The 16,373-nt window shown below is 32.3% G+C and overlaps 1 protein-coding gene across 3 annotated transcripts in view; it reads left to right on the top strand.

The window, feature by feature from the left end:
• Positions 1-16,373, top strand: part of LOC126743886 (phosphatidylinositol 4-kinase alpha) — a 104,638-nt gene that overhangs the window by 37,004 nt on the left and 51,261 nt on the right. For all 3 annotated transcript variants that reach the window (XM_050451158.1, XM_050451149.1, XM_050451140.1), the window contains 4 exons: positions 4,819-5,075; positions 14,407-14,585; positions 14,642-14,829; positions 14,881-15,077. In XM_050451158.1, coding sequence (XP_050307115.1) covers positions 4,819-5,075; positions 14,407-14,585; positions 14,642-14,829; positions 14,881-15,077 — 821 coding nt within the window. The remainder of the gene's footprint in view (positions 1-4,818; positions 5,076-14,406; positions 14,586-14,641; positions 14,830-14,880; positions 15,078-16,373) is intronic.

Below are 16,373 nucleotides of genomic sequence, written 5' to 3'. Positions count from 1 at the left end.
AATATTTTGTTAATTAATAAAGACTAACTTGTAAATATGCCTTGAGGTATTACTTTTATATTTTTATATCAATCGGGTGTTAAGCAAGCAATCATTGCTAAGCAGTTAGGATTAAACTGCTCAGTCGTTTCCAAAACCATAAAGTAACACCGCATTAGGAACTCATTAATAAGTCCCCCTAAAACTGGTAGGCCCAGAAAAACGACGCCTAGAGTTGACGAGAAGATTAAATCCTTAGCTCTTAAAAATCCATTTAACACAGCAGTGGATATAAAATCTCAACTAGACGATGTAAATATTAGTGTCCATACAGTTCGAAGACGTTTAAGGGACAGTGGCTTGCCGGCAAGAAAACCATGCAGGAAACCCTTCATTTCGAAGAAGAATCGAACCGCCCGACTTCAATTTGCACATGACCATTTAAACTGGTCAGAAGCAAGATGGAATACAGTATTATTTTCGGATGAAAGTAAGTTTAATTTAGGAAGTGACTCCGCTGCCGGCGTCGGTTTCTATTATGGATGCCGACTAAAGTTCTTTGACCAGCATCCTCAATACCTACTACCTTCGGTAGGTTCCACCAAATAAGTTAAAAAAAAGATTTAAAAAAAACAAAACATAAGATGTATATTTTTAAGTACCTACGACAAAAAAAACAAACCGTAATACAGGTATATAGGTAAAATTAAATATTTTCTTTTTTCCTGGACTTTCTAAGTCCAATTACGGTGTTTCCCAAACCATTTGGGCGTCCCCGTTTTCGAATTTTCGATGGCATTTTTATTTTTTGCAGGTTCACGGTCGTTTCTTGGATTTGTTTTTCGTTACTCTCGTGTTCCAAAGATTGAATGGCACCATTAAACAAAAATCAACAAGAAGGTCAAGAAACGAAGATCAACAAGACAATAGGTTCCATCAATAAAGATTATTTCAGGGTATGCGTTTATATAGTTTTTCATACGATTATCTTGAAAATAAATGCCTTTAAAAATGTCGTTTTTGTCTACTAAAATTTCGATGTCTGTGCAACCATGAATATTTTTTAAAATTCTAACACATTCTTCAAGATTTTTCTTTTGAGGTTTTGATCTATTATTTAAATTGGTCAGATCTTCTAAGGTTAGTCTACAGCCCGTTTCTTGTGTTATTTGATTTAAAATAATTTTTTTATTTGCTCCTGCGTTTAAAGCATGTTGCGTATTAACTTTAATATTTTCGGGCAAATTTTACCTTTGTTTTGCAAGAGAATTAAAATATGCTTTTGACGACGTATGATTGTGGTCATCTTTAATTTCTTGTATAAAAAGAAATTGTTTACAGCTACTTACTTTTATAAAAATACTTGCTGGGCACTGCTGTTTGTAAGTGCTAGATTGAAGAATTTTCTAACTTCTACTTCTTAAACTTCCTAGAAGCTAAGGAATTTTCATTTTTACTCTTAAATGGTCTTCTAGGCGAATATAATAGTATTTCAGCGATAAGTTGATGTTCACTATAATATTAGGATTTCGAATTTTTTGTTTTTCAATTGTTCTGCTATCGCGGAACCAATACTCATTATTAGTAGTTTGTTTATAGTTATTTAAAGCACTTTCAAATTCCTCAAATGAAGAAAACTTCATTTTGGAATCATTCACATTCATTTTGCTCTTCACTATTTTACAAGATACTATACTTTTATTAACAGTTAATTAGCTATTAATTACCTATATTAGTTGACACGAACATAAATAGTGAAATAAACTAATTACCTAAACTTCAAAACAAAAGAGATTTCTAGGTTATGAGCGTTGCGCCTACTCCCGAGTCAAAACACCGTGGAATAACTCGGCTGCCGGCGCCGGTTTCCATACTCCCTTCATTGGATTGCCGGAGCCGGCACCCATATTATTTTTTTTGGAAACCGGCGCCGGCAGCGGAGTCATTTCCTTTAATTTATTTTCTACTGATGGTATTTTATAGGTCAGGCGTCCTAAAAATAAAAGAGTTGATCCAAAGTATACTTTGGGCACTATTAAGCATGGAGGGGGAAATGTACAAGTGTGGGGTTGTTTCTCTGGTATGGAAATGGGCCCCATTGTGAAAATTGATGGGATTATGGATCGGTTTAAATATTTAGAAATATTAACTGATAATATGTTGCCATATGCAGAGGAAAACATGCCATTGCAATGGAGGTTTCAACATGACAATGATCCGAAGCATACAGCTAAAATTATAAAAAAATTTTTTGAGGACAAAAAAATAACTGTTGTTAAGTGGCCAGCTCAGAGTCCTGACCTTAATCCCATAGAGAATCTATGGGATTTAGTAGATAAAAAAATTCGTAAGGAACATCCCGAAAAATTTAAAAATGGAGACGAGTTGTTTGAAGCAGTTGAAGCTGCATGGCATTCTGTACCCAAGGAGACCTTAGGGAATCTGATTGGATCTATGAAAAGGAGATGCCTTGCAGTTATTAAAAATAAGGGATATGCAACTAAATATTAATTTGTTGTTATTATATATTTTCTTTAAATATGTGTTTCTCTATTTTCCCTGTTTTTTTTTTAAATTAATTTACATATGGCTTTATAATAAGTAGAATTATATTGTTTATGTTTTATTTTTATTATCTAGTTTGGTGATTAAAAAAATTTTAGTTAACTTTAATAAAATTAATTTAAAAATAAAAAAAAAAGTTTCTTTACTTTTGCTCGGTACTGTATATTCAACAAAAAACGCAATTACTTATATTACACAATTTCCAAACTTTATTCCTAAACTAATTGATAATATTCTGATTGGCACTCATACAACTTAATTCATGCTCACTGTGTGAAGAATGGGAAAAGTGACGTAAGTTGTATCAATGTAAGGTTGTTTTAAAATTTAACATTTCACATTTTCGTAGGGCCAAAATGTATTTCTTTACTTTTTTTACATACGTCCATACCAAGATCAGAAAATTTAAAATTGCTGCTCGTATAAACTATGTAAAACTTCCAATCAGAAAATTTTTATCTTTACATGCAATAAAATTCATTATATCTACAATAGTACCATCATGCATACGAACACAATTGTTTTTCTCATCCATAATACTAACAACATATCCATCTTTTTCCATAACCTGATATTGCCTTGAAAATTTTTCTCCTCGGGGTAAAATTAATCATAGTTCGTGACGCTTAGTTAGAATAATATTTTTCTCTTTTTTAAGTGGCATTTTCTCAAATTTATTGGTTTTAGTAATTTTGTGATCAATTTGCTGGAGTGGGCGTTCTCCTTTCTTCACCAATCTTGCAAGAGTACCTATGCAATTCTCAAAACGAAAGGCACCAAGGTTGTCGATGTTTCCATGTTTTGTAACATCATCGGCAAGATCTAACACATTAATGCACATTGAGAGAGATTTTTTACGGCCATACAATTGTTCAAACTCTGCTACAAAATGGGACAACAATACTTCAGCGTAATCAACGTTGGATTTATTCCTAGAGAGTGTAGGACTCGCTAAAATAGTTATAGCAATGTGCAAGGCAATGAAATGGTCATATAATTCTTTCATTATTTTATTTTATTACTTTTATAATTCTTTCATTTTCTTCAAAACCACTGGCCCAAAATACAGAAGGAATGAACGCAATTCCGTTGCTTTCCAATATTTTAAGTACGATAACGATCTTGATTTACGAATGAAATCTTTAGGCAGAAATTTTGCTATGTTCAACAACGTCAAAGAAGTATCATTGAATTCTTGTGCAGATAAAGGAACATTTTTAGAAATAGGTCCCCTTAAAAATATATTTATGTATATATATTTATCAAACACAAATTCCTGTATGTTTTACTCTCTTATACTAAATTACTTTATCCCAATATATAATATATCCTTCAACTTATTCATTACCTTTCATCAATAATGTTATTACTAAGAATGGAATATTAATTTTGTTATATTTTATCAATATTGCAAATTCAATATAAAATTAATAAAAAATATAGCAGCAATATAAATGAAAGATATAAGTAATATTACGTGAGTATTACTACAATACAGCACATACATAACGTATATTTAAAGTTTGCTTATATGTTCTTAAGAATTTTAATTGCTTTATTGTTAATGGCAGTTTTGATAATTACCCAACTCGTTCGAGAAATGACTTGTCCATGCCTCATAGCAGGCTACTTATTTCTAAAAAAATTGTTTTAAGAATAGGTCCAAAACTATACAACAAATTACCAAATAATATAAAGATTAGCAAAACCGTTTCGATATCTAAAAAAAGTTAAAAGGAATTCCGAGCTAATAAATGTTTTTTATGATGTAGATAGCTATCTAGCCGATTAGGCAGTTAAGTATTATAATTTATTTAACGATGTAGTGTCACTTTACTTTTGACTATTTTAACTTCTTTTGTAATATATAGTATAGGTGGATATTTTTGAATTTTAAATGTCTAGGTAGTTATTTTTCTTTTTAGGCTAAGATTAAAAAATGTAAAACTGTAAAGAAATCCATACACTTTGTGTCTATTTTTTTTTTTTGGATAATAAAAGTTTTGATTTTTTGATTTTGACATTAATGCAATATTACAGTAACATACTCCATGAAATATTGCTATAATGTTGCGGATGCAATGAAAAAAGCGGACATTAAAACATTGCTGCAATATGGTTGTAATGAACTAGTAATATGTTATGTGAAATATTGCTGCAAGTCGCAATATTGCAGATGTAATTCTCCTGCAATATTTCTGCAATATAATTTGCCTTCAGGTTTATTATTGCAAATTTTGCACTGCAATTTTCTTAATTCACGTTTTTCTACAGGGTTCTTTGGACAATGTTGGACATCTTACAAGTGTTATCTTACTCACTAGAAATCGATCCCAATCAAGAAACACCCACATTAAGAATACCACAAACGTCGTACTCTATTCAACTGATGGATACTTTGGAAGCGAGAGAACAAATAATTAAAGATTTTGCCGCTAATTCTGAGCGAATCGTTAAGGAAGCTATGAGATGGGCCCCACAATGGACCAGATCACATATATTGGAGTATATTAATCAAATACCCACTTCGGGTGAGTAGTTACGTCCCTTTCAAATATTTGTTTGTATTTATAGCCCGTTTTTGAATCGTTTGAATTACAAGAGAATTCAAACAGAACAAAATTTTTATTTGGGCTTTATATGTTGACAAAGAATCTGTTATAAATTGCCTAAATTAGAACAATTGTATTTTCCTACAAAATCATGAAATCAAACCTGAATGATATCTGTTGAAAATGAATATGACATTTTTAAGGTTTTAAAAGATAATTTAATTAAAATCTTAAGTATAAAAAAATTTAAAGTATCTAAATTCAATGCAAGGAAAAAACATCGATCGAAACTTCATCTCTAGCTGCAATGACCGCTCGAAGTCTTCGCGGCATTCGTAGTATCAAATTTGAGCATAAACATAGTTTTTGTCAACTTCTGCTTTTTGTATGAAAAAAGATATATAATTGTTTTAACTGTTATTCATTCTTATTTAAATTTTCTTGGCAAAATAATCATTGGTGCGATAATTTTGTCCAGGAGTTTATATTATATAAGAGTTGCAAGCTAGACATGTTGGCAGGTGTTCACGCCCTCAGTTTTCTTGAATCATGATATAAACCAAACCTTGATGCACCGGTAAAGAAAAATTCACATCATTCACGCTTATGCGAATTCTGATGTTCTGTGGCGACTCTTAATCTCCTTGTGCAATTTCCACGGGATAGTATTGGAGCTCTAACGAGTCGTCTGCCCTAAAGATTGTTTTCATACCACGATTCTTTATTGTTTGAACAGTGAAACTAATACCATGAACAATTTGAAGCTCACTTCTTAACTGGTTGGCAGTAATATTGAGGAGAGTTTTGGTAATAATATTTCGTAATGCCTGAAAGCGAATAAAACATCATGTATAGGTTCTTTTGCTCTTGTTGGATAAATATGTCTTTCTCTTACATCACCAGTCTCTTTAAAACTCTGCCACAATCTCCTATAGTGCTCTTGGTATAATTTACAGCTTCTGCGACGTCGTGTATCTTGATATCACCCTGTATTATACCAACAGCTCCTAACTGTGTTTCATGATCAAGGTATTGCTTTTGCATATTGACTATGTTGTTCACACAATTAAAACAAAATGTCACTACAGTGCCAAAAAGTTGTTAAGAACTCATATTTAAGTTTACCAAATATTTCTTAAAGAATTCATTCTATTTATTTAATATTAACAAGAATAGGTTAATATGATAAAGGTAATAAGGTATGTTCCTAAAGAATGTCCAACAAATAATAAACACAATTTATCTTGGACACGAATTTTTCATTGTCTCTCAGACCATTTTAATGTGTGTATATCAAATAATATAGGATACTTCGGCTGTATATAAGATATTCCATACATTACTTTTAAATGCAAATACGAATCTTACATTTAAATGCAAGATGTAGAAAAATCTACAATTAATACTTAAATAAATCAAAATAAACTGAAGCAAAAAAAAACATATAAAAACATCTGGCTGGAAGAATAGCTATGCTTAGGTGACAATAAATTGAATATTTCCAGGAGACATTCCTGCTCAATTCCTCTCGTAGGATATACTCCATCAACGATAAAGGAGTGGGATTTCAGGAATGGGAATCTACACTGCCTATATTATTCCAAACTATTGATCAAAATTGTATAATTTTGATGGAAATTTATTTATTTATTTATTTATTTCCAAATTACAATTTAGCCTATATTACTTTCCTTAATTCTAAAGCGTGTAAAGAAATAAATAATAAGTAAACCCCATTGAAACCAGTGGTTTGTGCGTGGGTTTAGAGTTATAACTTAAATTTACTCAATACCTAATAATAGCATTAATATATACAACAATAAGCAAACTTTATATTAATAATAAATAAGTGCCCCATTATATTAGGGATTATTTTTCCTGTTTTAATCCCATTTAATGAATGTTCATGTTAGCGTTAAGTCTATATATCAAAATTTTATTGTAGTTTTTTCTCTCTTTCCCTTTTCTCTCTTTTTCTTCTTTCTCTCTTCTCTCCTTACCCCAATAATACAATGAACGAATTCCCACGCATTGATCCCAATATTCACTATTATCTAACTTCAAAATTGTCTTGATTATTTTTGTTAATTAGGTTTAGAATCTATATAAGTTTATATACTTTATGCAAGCTGTTCTACCTTGCTCCAGTAACCATTTTTTTAGGCCTGTTTTAAAAGATGGAATATATAAAATATTTCGTAAGTTCTGTGGAATGAAGCGGTATACATGTGGTCCCAAGAATTGTAGAGATCTTTGCCCAATTCTTTTATATGTCCTGTCAGTTTTATTTATCTTATTATTTTTATGTCTAGTATTGTGATCGTGTGTAACGTTTTGTAGTCGTTCCTCTTTTTGTGTTGCCTTGTTAGCATCTTAAAACAAAAGATTTGGTGAATATCTAATAAGCGGTTTTCTTTGTACAGTAAATCGCTTGGATATCGCCTTTCCTTGCCAAACATTATTTTTAGAAAAAGTTTCTGCATTATCTCCAACTTCTTTAGATGTACATCAAATGCACAGCATAGAGACATGCAATGACTTATATAGAGAAACATACAATGTATTCAAACTTGATATATTCTTAAATTGCGAACAAGATCTGACCAGTAATCCGAGGGGCTCTAAAGTGGAGCCAGTGAGATATGCTTGTTTAATGTATGCTTTTTATCTACTTCAATGCCCAGATTTCTCATTGATCTGTAGTCAAATAGACGAGAGCCGAGAGTATAAGAAAACGATATTTTTTGAATAAGGATGGAAAAAGTTTTTTGCCCTTAAAACAGTTTACCGACACCGCTCTTTTCACGTCCTCTTGCAGTTTCAGACAATCCTCCAGGATACTTTAAGAAAATAATAATAATAATAAGTCTGTTTAGAAGGGTGCCATTGATTAGAAAAGGGTTCTGATCAATTGAGGCCCTATAGACTGTAAAATTTATAGGTTGCGATGGTTCATGTACCTTTGGACGGTTTTACACCACAGCCTGCTGACTTAGCACGAAAAATATAAAAGTGATTGAATTAAATTAACAGTAAAAAGACTTACCTAGGGGTCAGTCAGGATCAGGATAACACAAGAGGTTTTTGCGGAAGGCCGCGCGAACACTGGTCGTAAAATGGTTATTAACAGTAACACGATCTAGTACCGAGTGTTTTCACCTCGATTCCCCGCGTTAGTCTTTTCGGTACTTGCGTGTGACGTATTATTTGGGTATGTACCAGGTTTGTAGTAAAAGTAAAGAATAGCAAGTAAGGAAATATTATAGGGAGAGGCGAGGAAACAAGGCAAATCTCGACATTCATTATGTAAAACAAAAAAATATTAGCAGCAAGAAGCGATACTTTGAATGCACTTAAGAATATAACTTATAGAACTAAACTAAATCAAACTAAGTATTAAACTAATCAATAAAGTGAAATTGAGATGACTACAAGAACAGAACAAAGTCTTTTATTTGCCACTATTTACATGATACTATTTAATAGATTTATTTAACATCTTAAACTATATCTATTTACAAAAATGGCAAAGAGGAGGTTAAAAAACAATTTTAAAAAGATACAGGTTTAACCCCCTGTGTAAAGTAAATTACAAAACTCAAAAAAAAAAAACAAATAATAAGTCTAAATTATTTATAAATATACATATTTACAAAATAATACCATATTATCTATATTACTCATAACACAATCCTATACTATTCCACACACACGCCATACACGTCATATATGTACAGATCGTGTTATCGTGAGCTACGTATTACCCAAAATAATGGCAACACCGCTTGGTTGCGGCTTGCAGGCGGCGGAATTTTTCGTTTTTATTTTTTGAACCGGGAGTCAGCAGACCTCACTTTGCTGTGTTACTGCACGTTGCATTAATAATTTTTGAGCGTTATTTTCGTGTTTTTTTCACTATGGCTGTTTATACCCCTTCCGAAAGAGTTTAACTAATTAAATGGTTTTATGGAGGCAATTCGGCAATACAATGTAGAGATTTGTTTTCAGTGACATTTGAGAATAGACCGATTCCTTGTGCAAAAACATTTTTAAATGTGGTTACAAATTTTGAGACATCTTTTTGTCTTCAAGATTGTAACAAATGCCACACAAAACGTCAAGAACCACCTGTTGAAGTGGTCCAGGATATAGAACGGCGGGAAGAAATGGTTTGCAGTACCCTAGAACTTGATTCGACACGGTCCACTAGAAGTGTTGGAGAGGAACTGGAAATGAGCAATAAAACTGTTGCTCGTATCTGGAAAAAATATGGGTACAAATATTTTAAGTATTCAAAAACTCAGGAAATATTTCCTGAACCAGTGGCGAAGAATGGAATTTTGTGAAACCATGATGAAAAAGGCAAATGAAAACGAATGTTTTTTAAAAAATATTTTGTTTTCTGACCTGAAGATGAGACCTCTGAATCTTCTTTTCCATTACATGGCAAACACAATCCTTCCATTGTTCGTTATTGGTCTCAGGAAAACGAGCACAGAAGTTTTCAGTTTCAGTACCCAGTATCCTCAGAAATTGAATGTTTGGGCAGGTATTTTGGGCGACAATGTTATAGGGCCATTTTTTATTGATTTTAAACGCCCAAAAGTACCTTGAAGCACCAAGTTCTTCCTGCCATTCAAATCCTACCTGATGTAGACCTGGGATCGGTTTATTTTCAGCAAGATTATTTTTTGATTTAGTTATTGAGACACTATCTTTTTTCATTCATGATTCATTTATTAATAATATGTCCAAGCATCTTAAAGTGCAGAGTCTATTGTTTGCTGATGATAATAAAATATTTTTTTTAATCAACAATATATCTGATTGTCTTGTACTTCAAAATGATTTTAACCTCATAAACACCTGGTGTAAAAACAACAATCTTCCTCTTAATGTTGCCAAGTGCACTGTGATCTCATATACTTTGAAAAAAAATCCCATACACTATGAATACTCTATAGACAATGTACCTATTCCTAGATCAGAGGTGTTTAAGGACTTGGGGATTACATTCGATACCAGTCTATCTTTTGTTCCACATATTGCAGATATAGTGAGCCGAAGCTATAAAATCTTGGGATTTATTATTCGAAATACACAGCATTTTAACAATATATTTACGTTAAAATTATTATATTTTTCGCTCGTTAGAACCATTCTTGAATATGCTCCGCAAGTTTGGTCTCCTTTTTATCAATGTCATATTCAAGATATCGAAAATGTCCAAAGAAAATTTTTGAAACATCTCTTGTTTAAATGTGACAAAATGTATCCGGAGATCGGTTTTCCACATCAAACTTTACTTGACAGATTTTCCATACGACCGCTTAATGTTGGACGTAAATCAGCTGATCTGCAGTTTTTATATAAATTGGTAAACCGTTTGATCGACTCACCAGACTTGTTGGGAATGTTAAACTTTTACTTTCCAATGGTCTTAACAAGAAATCCTCCTACCTTTTACTCAACAAGAGCCAGAACTAATATCTCTAAATTTTCTCCCTTGCGCAGAGCTAGGGATGTATAAAATGCTGTGCAGAGCCAGTGTGACATATTTAGCTGCAGCATTAAAAATATTAAAAATGTAAACTTTGTAGTTTAGGTTCATTAAATTGTTATCTTTATTCATTGTACGTTAGTTTTATATTTGGATAGTTAATTTTAAGTTGTAATTATGATATTTTTCCCACTAAATAGTTGGATTTTTTAATCTGTTTATGTGGTGTAAATAAATAAATAAATAAAAAATAAATAAAGATGGCTGTCCTGCTCATAAAGCGGCTAAGGTAAAAGAATTTTTAACAAATACTTTTCCTAACCGCCTTATTAGTGGGACTAGCGATATTAAATGGCCTCGTAGATCTCCAGATTTGTCTCCAAATGACTTTTATCTGTGGGGTTACCTTAAGCGGACCATTTACAAGCATGAATTTAGTAGGCCAACAAATTTAGAGGAGTTGCGAAATAAAATTGTCAAAGGTACCAATTCCATTTTACCTGAAACTCTTTTGGAGGTGCGAAATAGCTTTTACGATAGGTTAAGTTTTTGTTTAGCGAAAGAAGGCGGTTTATTTGAGCCTTTTATTTAAAAAAATGATATGTTGTTAAGTTTGTTTATTAGAGTTTTATTTCTGATTTTATATTTTTATCAGAGTTGATATTTTATTTTTTATTAGAATAACGCTTTAATTTTCATTATGCAAAACACAGCATATTAAACATTTTAAGATTACAATTCTATGCGGGTTTTACACATTGTCATGTCTGTAAAACCCGCATTAGAATAAATATTTTAAAAATGCCTGGATTTTCGCGTAATATTTTGGGACATTTTGTCGTCAAACGATGCAGCTCCCACGAAAGTCAGATGTTTACTAATCCCGTCCAGTGTTGCCAGGTCAAAATCACCGCAAGCGCTAGGTTTATCAACAAAAAAGCGGTAGATTTGAAAATAAAATGGTAGATTTTTTCCAATTTGATCCAACTACTAAAGTTCATTAAAGTTGCCACCGCCTAAAATTTTATGAGTGGTAATACTAATTTAACATTTACACTATGCATTATATGTCTAATAAGAAATGTTAAAAATAAATTGACATAATTTAATACATAGTTAAATGCTAAATCATAAAATCTTAGGCGGTGACAAATTTTCCTATACCTACATATAAACAATATGATTAAAAGTCAAAATATGGTCTGAATCAGAAAATGTTTTTGTACATATTATTATTTTTATGATATGACAACAATTCTTGATCAATGATTAAGTTAACGCGTTCACTGTTTATGTATTCTTTCGAATGCATCAGACCAACAATACTGTTAGTGGATAGTTTGTTTCTCTGTTTTGTTTTTAATAAATTAATTTATGAAAATTTCCTTTCTGCATCTGCAGAGGAATGAGGCAAAATGAAAATGCTAAAAGCAAAATTTCAGAGCAGAGGATATATTGGGGTACCATCAGCATACTGCTCAGCTTGAACATTTATCCAAAATGATGTTACCGAAGTTAATGACGCTTTAGAAAACTCTAAACTCTGGTACTAAGTTTGGAAAATGCATTATTAAAGGTACAATGGATTCCTCTGTGCCTTCAAAAATACATTTCGGGTTTATTAATGACATGTTTTTAAATATTATGTCATCAAAATCATATCTTTTTAGCAACTTCGCGTATGTTGCCTCAATATAAAAATCCTGGCAACATACGCGAAGAATGTGGCATTTTTCTGCAGGTAAATTGTCATTTAAAATGTATTGTGTTGTCTTTGCTCCCAAATATACATTTTCAATTGGCTTGTAGTTGTCTGGATTTTTAACATTGATTTTATGCAGAGAATAGCTATCTAAAAGAGTTTTGTAAATATTGCACATTCGAGAATGAAGATTATAAAGTTTGGGCTCGGTAGACTGCATTTCTTTATTTAAATTAATAAATAGTGGTAATATATGCTCTAAAAATAACAAAAAAAGCCAAAGCGGATCTTGTGAAGTATTTAAAATTGTCTCCGCTGATTGTAATTTGTCAGTTGTAACTGCGACCACAAAATAAAGTTTTAAAGCATTGTATTGCTCTATTATTCTGCAAACAATAGCTTTCAGAGACAGCCAGCGCGCTTGTGCCGGCCGCATCAGTATTTTGTCAATTTTGGTTTGGGTGAATTTTTGAAACTCTTTAAGAATTTTTACCCTTTTGGGACTATTACGAATATAATTATAAATATCCCTCACACAATCCTCAACAGCTCTTGGGAGTTTTAAACTTGCGTTAGAGGCACATAAAGCAAAACTGTAGCAGATACAACGCATGAGGAAAATGTGAGGAATATCTATCTTAAGCCTAGACATAACGGAATCATTTGCTCCAACCATGACGTTTGCTCCATCAGATGCAAAGCTAATAAGTTTTTTTTTAAAAACGGAATCTGCTTTTCGTCAAAAAAATAAACGATTTGTTTGTAAATATCTTGTGCTTTGTAACTTTTCATTTCAATTAATGTTGCATGAAATGCGTCATGGATTCTAAAAAAAAATAATATAATAACAAAACATTAGATAGATAAATATATTTTGTTAATGTATATAGTAAAACGAAAAAACTTATAGGTAGATCTACCGTAAAAACGGTAGACCTGGCAATGCTGATCCCGTTCCTCGGGCCGGCCGGGGCGGTGCTCTGTCGCAGGCACTCGTACACGCGCGACGTTGCAAAATTTCGCAAGTAACGAACGAAAACACGATCTGTACGTATATTGACATTACTAGTGTAATAATAACTACTATCACAACACAATAACACTCAGTGCCAAATGAATGCGATAAAAATTTAACAGGGAATCATTCTATTCTTGGAAAAATTTCTTATAAAAAAACTTAAATCCGCTTAGTGATAATTTTTTGAATCTTTCAGGAATTTGGTTATATACGAGATATATATTTAATGAAAAAGATCGTTCGTAAAAAGACGTTGTGTGCAGCGGCGGAGAGATTAATCCTCTATGCCTTAAATTTAAGGAATGAACATCCGTTCGGAATCGAATTTTGTTTGTCAAATACGAGGGACAATAATTAGAATGAATTACTGAATGAAATAAACTTGCAGCATGTAACTTCCTTCGACATTCCATAGAGAGCCATTTGGTATCACGCAGTTTGTAGCTTGACGAATACCGTATATAAATCGTAAACAAGATTTTTGAACCCGTTGTATTCTGTCTTTATCTGTTTGATCCACGCATGGCCCATACACTACGTCAGCAAAATTAAAATGACTCAGCGCTAGTGCATCACATAAGTTTATTTTTTGTGATATTGAAAGTAAATGCCTAGTTGGAAACAACCTTTTCAAATTTGCATAGCCCAATTGAATACATTTACTTACATGCTGTTTGTATTGAAGGTTGGTGTCAATATAAAGCTCCAAATTACGAGAACAATTGGAATGCGGAAGTCGTTTCGCAGAAGCCATTAAGATTAGATCTTCTTTAAGTGCTCTCCGATCCTTACCAAAAATTAAAAAGTTTGATTTTGATGCATTTATAACTAAATTGTGTTTAATAGAAATACTAATCAATCGTTCCAGATCGTTATTAATTTTGCTGGTAGCAGTTTGTTTTTGCTGAGGAAAAAATAAAATATGGCTGTGTATCATCTGCATACAAATGAGCTTTGTTGCAAATATTCATATATATTAATTTTTTTTCGTTAAGTATGTTGTATGTTTAATTAGAATCATTTGCACAATAAATACCTAAAATCAACTATTATTAATAAAATTGAAATACGACTCTTATATTAATTTTAGGTATGTGGCATCACACTGGCCTCTCTATGGCTTTAGAATCGATTTTACAGTTCGGACCTTTGAATTTGTATAGCGCTCCTTTAAGCGTTAGTACGTTAGAGAAACGACCCAAATGCGTAAAGACGGACTCTAGTAAAATTATGTCAACTTCTGCCATGCGTTCAAAGTATATTGGAGAGGTATTATTTGAACGTTTAATGTTTAGTAAAATTCACAAAATATGTGTTTACTATAGGTTATAGGAATGTTAACTATTTACGGAGAAGAGCGCAGGGAAGAATTAATTGCAACCATCCTAAATAAAGTGTGGGCCGCTTGTAAACAACAATCGGATTCTCTTCATAGAGACGCGGTTTGGCAGGCCACCGCTCTCCTAATTCATACGCGGGACTTTGATAGAAAACTATTGCATGCTGTTACTTGGTAAAAAATACCCTAATAAGTTCGTTAATTATTAAAAATAAATATTTTTAGGTCCCAGGTAGAGCTTTTTAGTGTGGAGGCAATGCGTTCGGCAGTCGAGTGCTGGCAGTGGTTGATCACGTCCAATCCAGAGTTGGAGATGCGATTTCTGCAAGAAATGGTTTCCGCATGGAAATGTACAATTCATAAGAAGTTAGGATTGTTTTCGGTTACAAATACACAAACCAGTCCGTTGGCGGTGCATGAAGGTAAGACATAAAGGGCCAAACACTAATAAATGCAAATATGTATAAAAAAAAATTATTAGAGGGGAAATTTATATAATAATAATAAATGTTTTTTTTATTCAATCAATTCAAGAATACATACAAAGTTCACATTGAACCTTTAAATTTGAATAAATATTTATGCAACAATTGAAATATTGTAAAGATATTTCTAAAGAATCTATGAGACGTTTCAAATATAAATCAGTTTTGGCACTCTATTAACATCTTGGTAGTTAAATGCATCTTTAAAAAGAATTTAAAACTTTGAGCAATTAAACGTTTTAATTTAATACTTTAATTATACACGTTCGGCGGTTGAAAAATTTCGAATATGATTTTTGCGTAATGTATAAGAAGGAGACGGAGTAGAGCGAGAACAAACTTGGCTCCACCCTGGGCGGCTATCGAGTCGTCGTTGCGCTTATCAGTCCGGTTAAAGTTCGGTTGCAATTCCTCGCATACCTATGAACGTGTAAAGGTCGGGGCACACATATCCGTACCGAGACCGCACCGTGCCCGCAGCGCAGCTCGGCCGTGTCTCGGTTGTCAACAACCCTATAGTAATCATATGGCGAAGTCTTAACATCAGCGCACCGTGCCCGAGCATGTAACACACACCGCATCCGTGACGAGTGGGAATAGTTTTGTTAAATTTTCAACGATGATGGTGCGTTGTACGGTCTCGAACGAGCAATAAAATTTAGCTATTCAAAATGGAAATTGAAAGGTTAATAGAGGAAGTAAGGAAGTTTCCATCACTGTATGATCAAAAAAATTAAAAATATAGGAATACAGATTATAAGGACAGAGTGTGGAAGAAAATTTCTTTGGAATTGAACATAAAAGGTAGGTCTAAATTTATAAAACATATTTTTAATAAATTTAATTCGAAAAATTGTTAAATAATTTGTAGTATATTAGGTAGATTTTGGCAACATCCGGTTGTCTAGATGAGCGAATTTGTTTTTGGTAAGCGGCTATTATAGTTTATTCCAGTTGTAATTATTCTATACACCGTGAAATTGATTCTTTTTTCTAAAATGCATTACAGCCCATTTTTCAAAAATCAAACGAAGATTAAGGTTGATATTTGAAGTGGTGTGTAAGATCAGGTGTAAAAAAATGACCTAGAAAATGTTCTAATTCATATTTTAGGATAGGAAACATGCAGTTTTTTGAAAAGCTTTTATTTAACTTGCAATGTATGTACATATGTATGTATGTATGTAGATATGTAACTAACTATGTATGTTCGGTGCAAATCTTGAAACTTAA

This window comes from Anthonomus grandis, chromosome 1 (assembly GCF_022605725.1).
Source record: "Anthonomus grandis grandis chromosome 1, icAntGran1.3, whole genome shotgun sequence".
Lineage (NCBI taxonomy): Eukaryota > Metazoa > Arthropoda > Insecta > Coleoptera > Curculionidae > Anthonomus > Anthonomus grandis.
This window is presented reverse-complemented; position numbering and strand designations above follow the sequence as displayed.